This window comes from Thamnophis elegans, chromosome 1, assembly GCF_009769535.1.
Source record: "Thamnophis elegans isolate rThaEle1 chromosome 1, rThaEle1.pri, whole genome shotgun sequence".
Lineage (NCBI taxonomy): Eukaryota > Metazoa > Chordata > Lepidosauria > Squamata > Colubridae > Thamnophis > Thamnophis elegans.
Genome location: NC_045541.1, coordinates 25,183,870 through 25,201,020, shown reverse-complemented (window position 1 = coordinate 25,201,020; position 17,151 = coordinate 25,183,870). Strand labels below are relative to the sequence as shown.

General features: G+C 40.3%; 1 protein-coding gene across 2 annotated transcripts in view; it reads left to right on the top strand.

Moving 5' to 3' along the window:
* The window catches only part of LOC116503317 (rap guanine nucleotide exchange factor 4-like), a 97,201-nt gene that overhangs the window by 78,034 nt on the left and 2,016 nt on the right, over positions 1-17,151 (top strand). For both annotated transcript variants that reach the window (XM_032209777.1, XM_032209694.1), the window contains 7 exons: positions 2,675-2,800; positions 3,582-3,760; positions 7,112-7,202; positions 9,782-9,832; positions 10,386-10,473; positions 10,898-10,962; positions 16,704-16,758. In XM_032209777.1, the coding sequence (XP_032065668.1) occupies positions 2,675-2,800; positions 3,582-3,760; positions 7,112-7,202; positions 9,782-9,832; positions 10,386-10,473; positions 10,898-10,962; positions 16,704-16,758 (655 nt within the window). The remainder of the gene's footprint in view (positions 1-2,674; positions 2,801-3,581; positions 3,761-7,111; positions 7,203-9,781; positions 9,833-10,385; positions 10,474-10,897; positions 10,963-16,703; positions 16,759-17,151) is intronic.

Below are 17,151 nucleotides of genomic sequence, written 5' to 3'. Positions count from 1 at the left end.
GCTGACATACATCAAGAAAATCTCAGAAATCACCAACCGATTACTACAACCACATGGAGTCAGCATAGCCCACAACTAAAGGTCTAGGGAGATTCTCAGTCATCCAGGTCATGGTTGTCCCAAAGGAAGCTTCTTGGATGAGAAGTGAAAAGTCTTCAAAGAAAAGCCAGAAAGTCCCGTTGCCTCTTGAAAAAGCATCTTTGGGACGAGCCAACTGAAGCCTTTCTAAGCATTCTAAGCAAACTAAAAGATCTAGCAACCCCAGAAGAAAAAAAACAGGAGTCATATACAATATACAATGTAATGACTGCAACAACCGCTATGTAGGACAAACAGGCAGAAGAGTGGCATCCATGAACACCAACCACCAGAAGACACAATGAAAACTCTTCAATTTCACAACATGTAGACAGACTTAACCATCGTTTCAGTTGGGAAAATGTGACAATCGTAGACCAAGCCAAGTCCAAAAAACCAGCCAGGGAATTTTTAGAAGCCTGGGCAGTCTGACAAATTAGCCATCAATAGACGCATGGACATTAACAACGATAGACTATGCAGAAGACACAATCAACCAGCTGACCCAAGCACCTCTCCACCCAGCAATCAGCACCCAAATCTGCATAGATTAACTCCAAGGTTATCATCAGACCAACAATCAAGTAAACAATATCCCAATCAAGGAAACGCCAACAGTAAACAGGCCACCCAACGAATCTCTAAGACCACCCCCACCAACACCGTGAGGGAAAGCTACTAGAATATAAACTGACAGCAAATCACACTCCTTACTAGCACTGATAATGTTAAATAGGTTGGTAATGAAACGTCTGCAAGAAAACAACCAAGCTCAGAAAGCACCAAGGACCTCTCAATAGGAATATTTAGTATGTGTGCAGTCTTTTATAGACCAAAAAAGGCTTGCAGACTGAAATGGCAAACATTTCGTGTGCACCTGAGCCGAGGTGGCGCAGTGGTTAAATGCAGCACTGCAGGCTACTTCAGCTGACTGCTAGATCAGCAGCTCAGCGGTTCAAATCTCACCGGCTCAGGGTTGACTCAGCCTTCCATCCTTCCGAGGTGGGTAAAATGAGGACCCAGATTGTTGTTGGGGGCAATATGCTGACTCTGTAAACCGCTTAGAGAGGGCTGAAAGCCCTATGAAGCGGTATATAAGCCTAACTGCTATTGCTATTGCTATTGCATTTCTTGTTTTCTAACATTTGTCAAGAAATTGCATTTTCTTTCCTTTTTCCAATGGGTAAGATAATTTTGGAAATATTTTCAAGGTCTAGATGTTGATTCTTACATTTGGTTTAATTACAAAGGAGCTGAGAATCCGTGTAATATGCCTCTTTTTTTCATTCTATAATCATCGTTCTCCAGCAGTCCTTGGCTTCCTATGTTTCTGTTAAACCCCAAAGGAATCTTTTCAAATTAAGAATCAGAAGCAGCCAGAAAGGTAGCGGAGCAATAGAAAAATAAAAGAAGGGAGAAGGAGGCGGGGGGGAGGGGGGAAGCACTACCTTCTGCCTTAAGACATCAACAAAAAGAAGTGTTTCAAGAAGTGCTGAGAATGACATGGGAAAATAGAAGCCTTCTTTGCAGAGGAGGAAGATCTGGAGGGAAATTAAAGACAGATTTTAGTTTGTTTTTAATTTTTCATGCATTGAGCTCCGTAATCCTTGCAACAGCAGTGTGCAATGTTTTCCCTCTATTAAAGAGAGAATTGAGGCTGAAGTGGCATTCCTCAATCAGTCTAATGGTTTAAAAACTAAGCGGAAGGTATTGATTTATGTTCATTCCCATGAGCACTGGCAATGCTTTCAACAATGCTTCCATTAGCTAATTGTTTTAAATATATTGTTTTAAACTTAGGTAGCAAATAGAAATAGATTTCTTTCTTACTGATGTATGAAAATGTTGTGTATCTAAAAGTATGTGTATGCTTTTGTTGTACTGTATATATACATGCCCCTAAATGTAAATGTATGTTATATTGTGTATATCAGGGGTGGGTTTCAACCGGTTCGCGGCGGTCCCTGCGAACCGGTTGGTCGGCGAACCCAGAAGTAAGTAACTTCCGGGAACGGTGACTGGCCCACCCGCCCGCCCGCGCTCCTTACCCGGTTTTGACGAGTTCTGCGCTTCCACGCATGCGCAGGACGCATACAGCGCCTGCGCGATCCTCCAGGAGCAGCTGGAGCATCGCACAGACGCTAGTACGCACGCGTGCACCGCACGCGTGCACGAGGACGCTGCCGGACCCATTCCAACCGAACCGGTTGGAACGGGGCGAGAAACCCACCCCTGGTGTATATGAATGAATAGATAGATAGATAGATGATAGATAGATAGATAGATAGATAGATAGATAGATAGATAGATAGATAGATAGATAGAGACAGACAGACAGACAGACAGACAGACAGACAGACAGACAGACAGACATGATAATGCAACAAAATAAGTTGTGCATTTCTCTATTGTAGTATGGTCATGCTTTTTCTGCCATGTTTGAAGAAATTATTTCCTCTGAAGAGAATCTTTCATTTCAGTTCTTGGATGTTGTGGCGGATGGTCACATATTAAACTGGGAATCTCAAAAGGAGCATGAATTCCGATGAACAGCAAAGTTCTGTAGTTCTTAGGATTATCTTCTTATTTGTCCTAGATACCACTACAGGAACAAGAAGGCCCATCGACGGGGACAATGGGAACTTTTGAACTCATGAGCTCTAAAGATCTAGCATACCAAATGACCATTTTTGAGTGGGAACTTTTCAACTGTGTTCATGAGGTAAAAAGAGTGAATGGCCATGTGCTTTTGAACTGTCTACATTTATATCAAAAAGTGGTAGGATAGATTGAAGATCTGTACATTTTCTGCCAATTATGAAGCTGGGGGGGGGGGGGAATCTGTGGGAAAAACTCACAAGTGAAATGATTATGCAAATCATTTATCTTCAAATGTAATTGACTTCATGCCTTTTTTAATCATAAAAATCATGTACAGAGAAGAAGCTAATCTTGTATTATGCTGCAAGTTTTTGAATATAGGAATTTTACTTTATTTAAACAATAGTCGCACATTTATCTTGTGTTATGGGGAGAAACTAGTACTGCTTATTAAGTTATGGAATATCCATCTTGATTGAGAATGTGAGAGTGAGGGAATAAAGACAAAATTCCAATCAAACCTATATTTTATAGCAGAAGCTATACTTTGCAACTCACACAGTATGAAATAACTATAATTTGTTTTAACCTCCATATCAGTAATTAATGTAAACCAAAATGCAGTCCACACCTTAATTTGAAATCATGGTTTCAAATCATGGTTTGAATACAATTCTGGACTTTTGCTAATTAAGGTTTGTCCAGTTCAATCATAATGGTAAACCCTATTTATTTCAAATCAAGAAGGAAGGAGTCAAAACCTTCCAGAAGGAAGACAAACCAAAAGATATTCAATTCAGCCATTTTCAGCCAAAACACAACATTTTGAAAGTTAACTATTGCTTTTTTTTTTTTTTATGTTTTTAATGACTTCCATTTTCCCCTTCCTTTCTGTTTTCTAGCTGGAACTGATTTACCATACATTTGGGCGGCACAATTTTAAAAAGACAACTGCCAATCTGGATTTATTTTTACGGAGATTTAATGAAATCCAGTTCTGGGTTGTGACAGAGATTTGTCTTTGCTCCCAGCTCAGCAAGCGTGTTCAACTCCTGAAGAAATTTATTAAAATAGCAGCCCAGTGAGTATAGTCCAACTCCAATAGATTGCAGTAGGCCTGGTAACTCTCTCACAAGGATGACAGTAGAGCCTTCACCATAAAAAGGACATCAAAGCACAATAAATTTGGCAAACATGGATTATTTTTCTTTAGTATGAAGCTATTAAGCTAAATCTACTTGAGGGAAAATGTCTTCCTGTGTCTATGTTAACCTATGAACTGGTTTGAGGTTAGGATGGATTTGCCCAGAACATTAATTATTACACAAATGTTTTACACAACTCTGTGCTTCAATTTTATACATCTAAATGTTCTAGAACACTCTTCTCAACCTTGTATCTTCTAGATCAGGGGTGTCAAACTCGTGGCCCACTGGCTGGATGTGTCACATACTGGCCACGCCCACACCTGGTTTAGCAAAGGGGAGGGGAAATTCGCAATACGTCATGTGACCATAATGTGATGTGGCAAGTTTGAAACCCGTGTTCTAGATGAATTGGGCTACACATCTCATTATCCATAGCTAACAATTTAAGGGACTTGGATTGATGATCAGTGGGAGAACACATCTGGAGATATTAAGATGAGGAAGGTTGCAGGGGTACAGTGTGTCTCAACCTTTGCAACTTTAAGATGTGTGGACCAACTCCCAGAATTTGTCAGGCTGTATACGGTACATAGAAATGGAAGCCTGGGTGTTGAAGTCCACACATCTTAACGTTGGAAAGATTGAGAAAAATTGCACTAGTCATTAGCTTGGCCTTAGTTATATTAATAATTTGGGATGGAATGTGTAGAGCGGCACATGTCATTTTAAATTTAAATTAACAGTGGTTTAAGTAAATCACAAAAGGCAAGTTTCTAAATTCTCAATTGGACGTTAGTTTCATTGGTTTATGTGTTGATCGTAATTGTGGCAGGCTGGCTCTCAATTCCGTTCAAATCTATACATAATGAATACATATCCAACATGCCAGAAAGTGTCTTTAGTCCTTCTCAGCACTGAGAGCTAACACAATAGAAACAAAATATATAATATTTTTTTACTGTATACATCTTGATTTTTTTTTGTTCTCTATTATATCCAGTAGAGGGCAGTAGTGTATACAGAAAAGAAGAAAAGTGAATTCCTTTTCTTAATAATTAGCGGCGAAAATGTTATACAACTGAACCGTTGGTACAACTTCCATCTGCCGATATATCTGTGTGTTTTAATAAGAAAAAAATAATAGAAAATACATTATTATTATTGAGACAATGAGCTATAGTTAGTCTATCTGTGCTGGTGTCTTGGAATTCAACTTTCTGTTTGCTTCTATGTTTTTTTAAAAAATATATTTACCTTGGCAAATTGAGTAGCTCAAATGCTCTGCCCCCAGAAGTTCCTGCACTCACAAAAGTACATGCCTAGAGTTCTGGGTCAGCTCCTAGGTTCTTTCACAGAGTGGGATGAAGGGAAAGACAAGGCCAAAGTTGATCGGCTGCCATTTCAGCCTCTCTCCTACCTAAATGTGAGGAGACATAGCCATCAGTTCTTCTTCACCTCCATTTCAGCTTCTCCAGTCTGAGATTGTACCATGCAGGCAAGCCGGTTTGGCTCAATCTAAGTGTCTAAATGCCCTGATCGGATGACTCTTTCGTAAATTGCACAGCTGTAAGATTGTCTTATTTCATAAAGCATGGTAATATATTCAAGACCCTCATCATTTGCTCATTAGGTTGACTAGGTACACTGGCAAACCCCTTCTCTTTTCTCATTTAGGCCTGCATTGTTCATATTCAAATCGTAAAGGTTATTTTCTACTACGCGATTGATGTAGTAAATGTAATCTCTTAAGCTTAGAGGAGCAGTGGCGTCCTATATAAGCAATAAGGGGCAAGTAAAATACAGGCTTGTTCACTTCGGGATGTTAAGAAGAATCCTGCAGGATTAGACTCAAAGCCAATGGAATCTAGCATCTGATGTGCGATCAAGATGCCTCAGGGAAGTGACATCCTGACCCATTGTGCTAAATGCACTCCAACAATGCTAAGGCAGCTGCAGTGAAGATGAGGAGAGAGAACAGGAAATCCACTCTGGGAATCTGTTTGCTCTCTGACTAGATCAGGGGTCGGCAACCTTAAACACTCAGAGAGCCTTTTGGATCTGTTTCCCACAGAAAAGAAAACAGCGGGAGCCACAGAACCTACCGGGGGTTGAAAAGCTCACTAAATCATGTGCTGGCGGGTGTTGTATATTGGCAGTTGTGACACATATTTTGAGCGACAGGGAGCTGCAGCAGAGGGATGAAAGAGCCACATGCGGCTCCAGAGCATGTCATGTTGCCGAACCCTAGCCTAGGTGCTTAAACATTGAGAGAAAGGAGCTTGGGGTATGGGGTTTATCTTGGGAATCCCCTGGCACAAATTGGAAGAGGTTGGAGGGAGATGGTGTGATAGGTCTGCAGGTAGTTGAAGGTCCCGGAAGGAAGGCAACATCCTAGGGGTGAATTATTTTTTTACTCCATTATTGGTCTTCTCTAGATTTTTGAGGATGAAAATAGTAGTGGGACATCCCCTCTGGAGGCAAACTATTTTTATTTCCATACATAAACATTTTCAAATTTGCCCAGATTTGGCAGCAAAGGTTCAAATGCTTGAGGAGGGTGGAGATTGATTTTAAGCCAGAAAGGGGAATGTTTGACTCCCAAATCATCCTGCATCCATTTCTACCTTTATTAAAATGAAACAAAACAAAAATTGTGTTGCTAAACAACGTGTGCAACAAATTACCCATCCCAGTTCTGATGCAGACAGGGAGATATGAGCGCCATACCTAAAAAGTAATGTTCATATTAGGCTATTGTCTAAAATATCCTTAATTGAAAACAGAACCTTTTTTCCAAATGAGAATCTGTGTGATTGGTAGTTCTAGACTGAGTTTTTAATAATATAACAGAAGGATCGTTATTGACTGAAACAGAATGACTAAATCATCAGAATACAAATAAAAAATGTGTCTGCATTGCTAGAACCTTTCTTCGTTCAGGATTTCTGGCTGTTTAATTTGAAGAACTTGCTTACACCAAAAGGTCTAATTTAAATTGTTATTTCCTGGCAATTCCAAACGGCCTTTGCTTCTGTGTAAATATGCTTGGAATTGCAACCTAATTTAATAAACTGCAATGACAACTATTTATTGTTGCAATAACAAAAGTGCTTTATATTCTCAGACTGAGTTCAAGTATGTTTATGTATGTACATTATTAAGATAGATGTAGAAGAACACAATCCAAAATCAAACACATTTGCAGAACAGAAGTAAGGCTTCCTATTATCTTTTTCCATATCAAATTCTTTCTTTTCTCAAATTGCGTTCTTCTTTTCTTTCAGCTGTAAGGAATATAAAAACTTGAATTCTTTCCTTGCTTTGATTATGGGACTAAGCAACGTTGCAGTGAGTCGCCTCACAATGACCTGGGAGGTGAGTGCAGTTCTACAAGGATTTAATTTCTTCATCTGTCTTGTGTGTTACTGTTTCTTTAGAATAGCAAAGGAGACGAGGCTGGCAGGATAGGTACTTTATACTTATGGTGTTAGAGAAAAGGTACAGTAGGTTTGAGTCTGCTTGTGGATCTTTGGATATTTTCAGTGGATCATTCAAGAGATCTAATTTGCAGTTTCAAACAGCATCAAAATGATTCTTCTCTTCCCACGTATCCAAATGAATGACATTTGTCATCATTGAGAGTGATTTCTCTGCAGGTGCCTTTGGTATAAGATCATCCTAACCGTGAGTCTTGATGTTTCAGTGGGGAAAAATCAAAATCACTCCAGCCTATTCAGATCTCAAATCCAGGGACTTTTTCTGGGTTAGATGTTGGACTTTTTCTCCCACATAAATTGGCAGTCTTTGCCAAGCCCCTCAGTATCAAAAACAAATTTCCATGAGGCCAGGCAAAGGACTGTCCCTTGTAAAAATAAATCTAAATTCCTTTCTAGGTGGTCTGTTCCTGTTCTCTGCGTGTCTCTTTAGAAGTTAGTTCTAAAGTCCTCTCAGGGAGCTTAATTAATCTTAGGCATTTATTTATAACTTGCACGTTCCTGCTAACCGAGCAGCTTGAAAGTATGTAAATGCAAGTAGATAAATAGTTACCACTTTGGTGGGCAGGTGACAGTATGCTATGTTTCTCTGCATGCTATGCGCTGTGACGTGGTCTCAGGCTGGTCACATGATCATGGAAATGTCTTCGGACAGCATTGGCTCAATGGCTTAAAGGAACAGAGCTGAATACCACCACCCCAAAATCGGCTATGAGTAGCAGAGTAAAACCTGCATAGATTTTGATTTGATTTGATTTGTCTTGTATGCCGCCCACTCCCGAAGGACTCCGGGCGGCTCACAATAGACAAGGGAAAGGGGGAAAACTAGACAAAGACAACACTTTAAAAACAAAACCACAATATTCACAATTTCCGTGGGGCTGGATATTTCACAGGACCCCCGGCCAGCTGGAGCAGCCAGGACTTGGTGGCTTTGCGGAAGGCCGGGAGGGTAGTAAGGGTCCGGATCTCGACAGGGAGATCATTCCAGAGGGCTGGAGTTGCAACAGAGAAGGCTCTCCGCCGGGGGGTCGCCAGCCGACATTGGCTGGCAGATGGAATCCGGAGGAGACCTAACCTGTGAGATCTAATCGATCTGAGGGAGGTAATCGGCAGGAGGCGGTCTCTCCTTTATCTACCTTTCCTTAACCCTTCATCCAGGGGCGGTATTCACTTACCTTCGTTACTGCTTCGCAAACGTGAGCGCGCATGCGCAAAGTGTCAAAAACGGAACCTTCCACGCATGCGCAGAGCGTCAAAAACCAGACGTGATGACATCCAGGTGGGTGGGCGGAGCTTCCCACTGCCGCCACTATCGGTTCGCCTGAACCGGATAGAACCGGCTGAATTGCACCACTGCCTTCATCCCTCCTTGAGGTTTACATTCTGACAAGCATGAAAGTGTCAATGCCATTTAGTGGTAACTTGTCTTGTTTTCCTATGACTTCTTCGAAACCATTTTCTTAATCGCAAATAATCAACCAACAAGAGAAATACCTAGAACGCTGTTCAATACTGTTCTGTCAGCATGGGACATGAGTGTGGGTGTGTTATATGGTGGTGGTGATTGTTTTTTATTGCCTTTGAGTCAGTCTTAACTTCTGGTGACTGTCAGGACATGTCCCTGCCATTTTCTAGGGCTGAAAGATGATTCCAGGCCCAAAGTAAACCTTCTGACTTAAGCCAGGATTAGCATTCATACTCTCCTGATTGCTTGGCTGGCACTTTCATCCCATATTCCAAATTAGTCGCTCTACATTACTGTAGAACTTATTATTGGAAAGTGACACCATTTAGGTAGTAACATAAATCTGAGTATTACGTGAGTTAGGCTTGCACTCTGCAGCATCTCTAGAAACCATGTGCAACCGTGTGGTAAACAGTAGGCCTGTAAACATTGCCAAGAAGATCTGTGAAACGATGTTGCTAGATTTATTGTACGTGGGGATGTGGTTAAAAATGGGAGCGACAAGAATGTGGAAAAGAGGCTCTTTCCTTAGAAGGCTGATGGGAAAATCCAGACTGGAATTTAATTTCCTTTGCGGCTGTTTAACTTCTGTGAACTAAGGAGCAAAACGCTCTCCATTTCCCAGGATATTTTGGGGTCTGCAACTAAATCTGCTCCAAGTTTCAGAGTTCTCTATTTATAATCTGGTTGCTAGGAAACTTGCTGTATTTTTCACTGCTGCTTTGTTGTAAATGAGCGGTGGAAGAACAAGATTTTCTGCCATCTCAGTCTCTCAGACCTGTTAGAGAACTGGGAACAAGTCACTCTGCTCCTTCATGTGAAGATGGGCAGAGTCACTCTGCTCACCTACAAACAGGTCTGGTGGACGGTATGCTTTTGTGTCGGCATAGACAATATGAACTGGCAACTGAACTGTCTTTGTGCTTTCAGAAAAATCAAGCAATCTATATTTGAAACAGGATTCCATGTTTTCTTTGTTTTTTACTTGGCAGAAACTTCCAAGCAAGTTCAAGAAGATCTATGCAGAGTTTGAAAGCTTAATGGTAAATGGCAATACAGATTTAATTCTATGCATGGCACATTCTGGATACATTTGATTTCCGGACTTGATTCTAAATCCCTCTACTTTCTACATTTGATGTGTCCTTGTGTGACTTTAAAGAATTTATGATCCCGTTAACAGTGCTGATAAAACAAGCATATATGACTAATAAATTACACTCTCAGGGAACCTGTTCTGAGAAAATGTCTGTCCTACTTGCAGCCGATCTGGGAAATCTAAAAAACTTCATCTTCTTTAGATATACCAACTTTAAATTTGTTCATGCGCTATTTTTACAGAACCCTAGTTTTATAGCTTATGGAGATGAATCAGCAAATGCACAAAGAAGAATGGGAAAAAAATGAGAGAATTAAGCATGTTACATTTTACCCCCACAGGGCCACTTTTGCTGCAGGTAGATGGTTAGCCCTTTTTTTTTTAATTAAAAAAAAAACTACTTCAGAATCTAAACCTCCTTTTAGAAAAGGTGGCTGCAATTTACATGTATTTGAATTTGTCCAATACCTCTTTCTGTCTTTTTTCTTTTTTTTTAGGACCCTTCAAGAAACCATAGGGCCTACAGACTGACAGTAGCTAAACTGGAACCCCCTATTATTCCCTTTATGCCTCTACTCATCAAAGGTAATGAGCTAAAGGGAAAAAAAGATGAATTTAAAAATGAGACTTTTTAAATTAGACATGTGATCCTGTCTCTGTAGTTTCCCAATTCATAAAGATGGAAAAATATCTCCATATATCTAAACATTAACTTATCTATTTATGAAAATATGTTAAACAGTACTGTTTTTTTACAAGAAAATATTTCAAGTAGGTGTATTAAGGTCAAAAACATATATATATATATATATATATATATATATATATATATATATATATATATATATGTGTGTGTGTGTGTGTGTGTGTGTGTGTGTGTGTGTGTGTGTGTGTGTGTATACACACACACATATATGTCTGCAATATATATATTGCAGACATGACATTTACGTATATATTTTCCCTAAATTAAATTTCTGCTGTTTATATGGATTTTTTTATATTGCAGATATGACATTTACATATGAAGGTAACAAGACCTTTATTGACAATCTGGTGAACTTTGAAAAAATGGTAGGTAATGCATATTCCCAAAGCAAATGTTTTGATGAGTGACATCCTTATTGTGCTGAAATCAATGGAAAAATAATAGCTTTGATTTTGGAATGTGTTGCAAATAGAAATGGGTTTCTATTGCTGTTGAAAAAGAGCCTTAGCGGGCAGGCATTGGAGCAAGAAGCTGTCTGATGTTAAATTAATTCAAAGTTGAAAAAGATCCCATTGCCAAGAAAACTTTCTCATTATCAATCAACCAGTAATTTTAGTTCAACGGATCCAGAATAATGTCTTTTTGACACTTCATTTCCTCTTGCAGGTTAGCTTTATTCATTGAATGAAGCCGAGGCAATTTCCCTTCCATGATTAGGCATCATTCTTAATTTTCCTCTGTCACCAATTTGTGTCCAAGATTTAACCAGAGTGTTGTAGGTTCTATCTTTTTCAAAAGCAGCAAATATTCAAGGCTGTACCACTTCATAATGCTGATGACTAATTTTTTTTCCATATACTGTTTTTTTTTATAAAAAAAATTCAAGACATAAAACACATTCTAGATCTCACTAAATGTTAATGAAGAATTTTTTTAAATTAGCCTATATGGCAAATTCTGAGAGAGAGTATTGCATAAAATAATTTTCATCTTCACTATTATAGTCTGAAAATATTCAGGCATAGGTTTAGTGCATTGCTGTTGTTGACCATGGTTAGATTTTATGCAATGTCTTGTATTATTTCTTATGTCATAACCTGATGCCCTCTATTGTAGTGTGTCTTGTATCAAAGCCCTTGTCAGGGTTCCAAGTAACACCCCCAAAGAAAGAAGACTCCGATGCTTCAGTTTCCTCAAAATTCCATTTTATTAAAGATGTCATATTGGCACATCTGGGAAAACCCAAATCTGAAAGTTTCCAGGTTTTCCCCACCCAAATGAAAGTCCAAGTCCCTGCCCAGCACCCACATGTCCATCACAGGATCCAATCAAGCACCATCCAAAACGAGAGATGCCTCCCAGTCACACCATCGCAGCTGCAGGGCAAGGTGTCCTTGACTTTTTGAGAAAGGAACGTTATTTTGACTATATATCACCCATACCCCATATAATCCCCCCTCCCATTTTCCCACAGTAGAAAATATGGCAGGCCTGAAGGCCCAGTGTAAAAGATGGCTTCCAGGTTTGACAGCCCTGTGCATTGTGTTACATCTGTGGTGTGTTTGTATATTGGGAGACTCTGCTGCACTTAAATCATAAGGTGGTTTTCCATTGATCAAATGATTAAATACTGTGAGCTTTCTTTGACTTAAGACCATACTTGTCAAAGGCAGACACTGCAGGAAGAATGATGCCGTTTTAAGGCAGAGGAGAATCTTGTGATTCTTGACAGATATGCAAAAGCACACCAACAAATCTTTTTGACCCAGTGGGAAAATAAATGCAGTTCAAATTTGTGCCACTTCAATGGACTGGGTAATCCAGATATCCCTAGGCAGCAGCAGAGATGAAAGGAGAAACGACATGTTTAGAAATGGCTGGAACAGTGATGGACATCTTGAGGTGACAGAAAAGGGGCACAAATTTATTTATTGATTTGATTTGTCAAACATGTACAAGACAACAGGTATAAGTATAAACATGGACATGGACAAAGGAAATGAGTACAAATGAATGGGGACTGTAGGACAAGGACTTTAGGCATGCTGGTGCACTTATGCACGCCCCCTTTACTGACCTCTTAGAAATGGGGTGAGGTCCACGGTAAACAGTTTAAGGTTGATGCTATGGGGGTTTGAGGATGTAACAATGGAATCAGGTGGAGCATTCCAGGCGTTGACCACTCTGTTGCCGAAGTCGTAATTTCTGCAATTGAGTTTGGAGTGGTTTACCTTGAGTTTGTATCTATTGTTTGCCCGTGTATTATTGAGGTTGAAGCTAAAGTATGTTCTCCAAATTGTTCCCCAAATTGCTCTCCAGCTGACACGGTTTGTCTCAGTTCAGGGCTTCCCCCAAAACTGTGCCATACTCCTTTGCAGAAAACAGCCAGAAGCCATCCCAGGGCACTTTTAGTGCCGAATTTCTCCGATTGTCCAATTCAGAATGGTGCCATCAACTGCTGGTTCTCCTATTTACTGGGGCCCTTCACCCTTGAGGTGTGAAATGAGGAATGTGCGCATATTAGTGTTCAGGCTTTATGGATCTGAACAAAAGGAATTCACATACTGATCCTTATAGGGGGGGAAAGGATGGGGCAAGCATGCTTTCATTTTTGGAACATAAGAGATTATGCAAAAAGTGTGACTTAAACAGCAGTTTTTGTATGATATGTATGAATATTTATAACAATATTGGAGCCTGGTCCAGAAACGGATTAGCAGGTAATGTGGCTGGCCTGTTGCCATGATTCTAGGCTGTAGATTTGGACTGGAACAGTGGGTGGAGGGCTAGATGTAGGAGATAATTGGAGGGGGAAGCAAACCCAGAGTCACCATGACTTTAATCTATCCATTCTGTTTTAGAGGAATCTAGATCTTCAGTTTTCCTTCATACGACTTCCAAAAAACACTGCATAAAAGTGAATGGATGTTCAGTGGATATACAATGCTGTACTTGTCTGCTCTTTCAGAAATCCCTCCATTATTATTATCTTGTCCCTTATATGCATGAGATATCATAAGACCCACTATCACTTCAGTATAAATCAATACCAAGAACTACCCCTGCAACATCAAATTACTGTTTCAGAAGCAGCCTTATAATTAAAATAGAGTTGAGAGGCACCGCTCTATTTGTTATGGCGTGCAACAGATGCATGAATTCGGCTTTCTTAAAGTTAACCTTTGCTTAAGTTGCTTTACTGATAGGAAGGAATTATCAAAATTCTTCCTTGATGTTAAGGATAACTTAACTGAGGTGGAAGGCAAGTGAAATGACAATACATTTAAATTCCATTGATTTAAATGGATTTACCGCAAGGACGACTAAATCTGGATTTAAAGCAATTTGCCTCCTATTAGATGCTATAAGAAGGTTGTTCATATGTTTACTTGAATTCAGCATAGTTTTTAGAACTGCCTTGGGCTAATATGGGACTAAGAAACCTGTTCAGTATTTAGATAAAGAAAGCATTTCACTGAAGGTATTCATGGAAGAATGCCCATTTTGCTTTGATAGCATAGGACATTGATGGCGAACCTTTTACACACTGCGTGCACAAACTGCAACCCAAAACCCAATTATTTATCACAAAGTGCCAAAACAGCAATTTAACCGGGAAAAGGAGGTGAGTGGGGCAACCAAGCGTAGAAGTGGCGCGTTAGTCGCTTTGCTGAGGGGAGTCATAGAAATGATTAATTGCCATTATTACGTGTTGACTTGGGAGCACATCGCCCGTAATAGTGAGAATAACAGAGTTGTAAGAGATCTTGGAGGTCTTCTAGTCCAACCTCTTCTCAGGCAGGAAACCCTATGGCAGTGGTCTGCAACCTTAAACACTCAAAGAGCTATTTGGACCCATTTCCCACAGAAAAGAAAACACCAGGAGCCACGAAACCTGGGCGGTAGTCATGAAACCTGAGTGACAACTCAATGTCACTCACTCTAACCTAGTCATATGACACACACATCCCAGCCACACCTACCTGGCTCCCAGTGTTTTCTTTTCTGTGGAAAACGAGTCTCTCTCTCTCACACTTTCTCTCTCTCTCTCTCTCTCCCTTCCCCCTCCCTCTCTCCCCTTCCCTCCCTCTCCCCCTCCCTCTCCCCTCCCCCCCTCCCTCCCCCCCCCTCCCTCCACCCCACAAGGAGATGCAGCGGATGGACTAAAGAGCCCATGGCTTGCCAGCACCCGCCCACCCTATGGCATACTGTGCTGGGGCGAAAGCACATGTGCTCACATAGAGGGCTCTGCATGCCACCTCTAGCACGCATGCCATAGTTTCGCTAACAGGGACATAGGATATTCTGGATATTTGCCTATCAGTTACTAAGGGTGTCAGAGACTGTTACCAATAAATTATGAGTATTGCATGGCCTGTGGAGTGTTCCTAAATTAGTCCCTTCCTGTGCTTTGAAAGGAATTGCCTCATTACATGTAGGTCAACCTGATCAGCTCACGGACTATAAAGGAACACCATATTGTTCTTCTTCTTAGCCATCGAATGTTTAGGACGGAGCAAAACCTTTTATTTTCATATCCATGAATTTCCAGAAACATTGGCCTATCTATCATTATATGGTAATGCTGGATAAAATGGACTTGCTCTGGTCCAGGGGTCAGCAAACTGCGGCTCTGGAGCCGCATGTGGCTCTTTCCTCCCTCTGCTGTGGCTCTGTCACCTGTTGGCACCATAGGGGGAGGGGAGAAACACAGTGCTCCAGGAAAAAACTCTATGGCAAGGGAACTGTTTTCCAGTTGTCTCCACAATTGATAGGGCTTTCGGTTATGACAGGTAGGAGAAAAAGTACGCTGCACTAGGAGGAGACTCTATGGTGGGGGAACTGAACTTCTGGTCAGCTCCAGAATTGAATAGGGGGCTTCCGGTTAGGATCTTTGTGGCTCCTGGTGTTTTCTTTTCTGTGGGAAACATGTCCAAATGGCTCTTTGAATGTTTAACTTTGCCGACCCCTGCTCTGGTCCATCCAAAGGATTTTAAAAATATTCCTAGAAATAAATAAATAAATAAATAAATAAATTGTGACCAGCATTCTGCATTCTAATTTGAATTTAGAATGAAGAGAACCAGGAGTGGGCTCCTGCCAGTTCTAAGCTCTTCTATAGAAGAGGTTCCACAAATCTACCATGCCATTTAGAACCGGTTCCAGCTCCCTCCCCCCGCCCGTCTGCACCACGCTTGCCTCGCCCACCGCTCACTGATTGGTTGGCTCACCAATCGCCCTGCCTGTCTCTAAGAGTCCTATCTAAACCTTAAAGTCTTAAAGCTGTCAAGTTTGAACATCCCTGGTTTTTTTTTTCTAAAGTGTTAGGGGTGCAAGGATCTTGTAATTTGACAGCTTTAAGACTTGCGTGCTTCAAATGCCAGAGTTTCTGAGTCAACATTTTGGTTGCTAAGCAAGAGTGTTGTTAAGTGAGCTTCACCACATTTTACAAGTTGGCCACGCCCACCCAGTGACGTGACTGGCAAGCCACTCCCACCAGGTCACATGGCCAGCAAGCCACTCCCACAAAGCAGGCCACACCTACAGAAGAGGTTCTAAAAAAAATTGAAACCCACCACTGAAGAGAACACTTAAGAAGAGGATATTACATACTGTATACTGTATATGCATTCAAGAATGATGGACCCATTAAGAGAATTGCACATAAAGAACTGAACCAATTAGAGAAAGCGTAGATTAATGATATCTCCCATGAATAATGTCTTCCTTATCAAGGAAAGTTCCCAGACATTTGGAGCTGGTGATGAGTACACGGACTTTTGAAAAGATGTAGTACGTGCTTTTCAAAATAGTTACCTTGGGAAATTGGACTAATTTCAAAATTGTTATATCAGAATACAAGATACGAAATGGCTTTTGTACATGCTTGTTGTCCCCCACATTTCTTATTGTTTATCCCTAGTTTAATCTTTGGGATTTTTCTTTTGGGTAGGTATCAAGTGGAGCAAAGAGAGTGATAGATAACAGTGGAAATGTCCACAAACACATTGGTGCCAATGAGCTCCAGTTTATGAATCCAGGATGTCATAGAATTGATGCTTCATTTTTTTTTTCCTTTCATAACTTTCCCCCTCTCTATTTTCAGCGCATGATTTCAAATACTATTAAGACAGTGAGATTTTGTCGGAGCCTGCCTTTCAGTAAGTATTGCAATACTTCTGTTGTCGTAATGACAATTTTTCATCAGTGTATAGTGTCATAGATTGGAAACAATGAGTAAAAACTAGAAGTAGAATCAAATGTTACTGAAATAAGCTTTTCTAGGTTTTTAGAAGAGAAAGGAAGGTAGCTTTCAAATTATGGGGGTCATTTTGTCAGATCATAAATATTATCTCTGCTAATAAAATAATAAGGCATAATTCTTCAGTATCAGTCAAAATAATGTTAAATGTGTAAATTTTTAATGTAATTTTAAGATAAAGTAACTCACTGCCTTGAGTCTCAATGGAAATATAAGTCTGATAAATAGTAACATAGGTAGTTCTCAATTTAAGAACGCAGTTGACCCCAAGGTTTCTATACTTAAGTGAGAC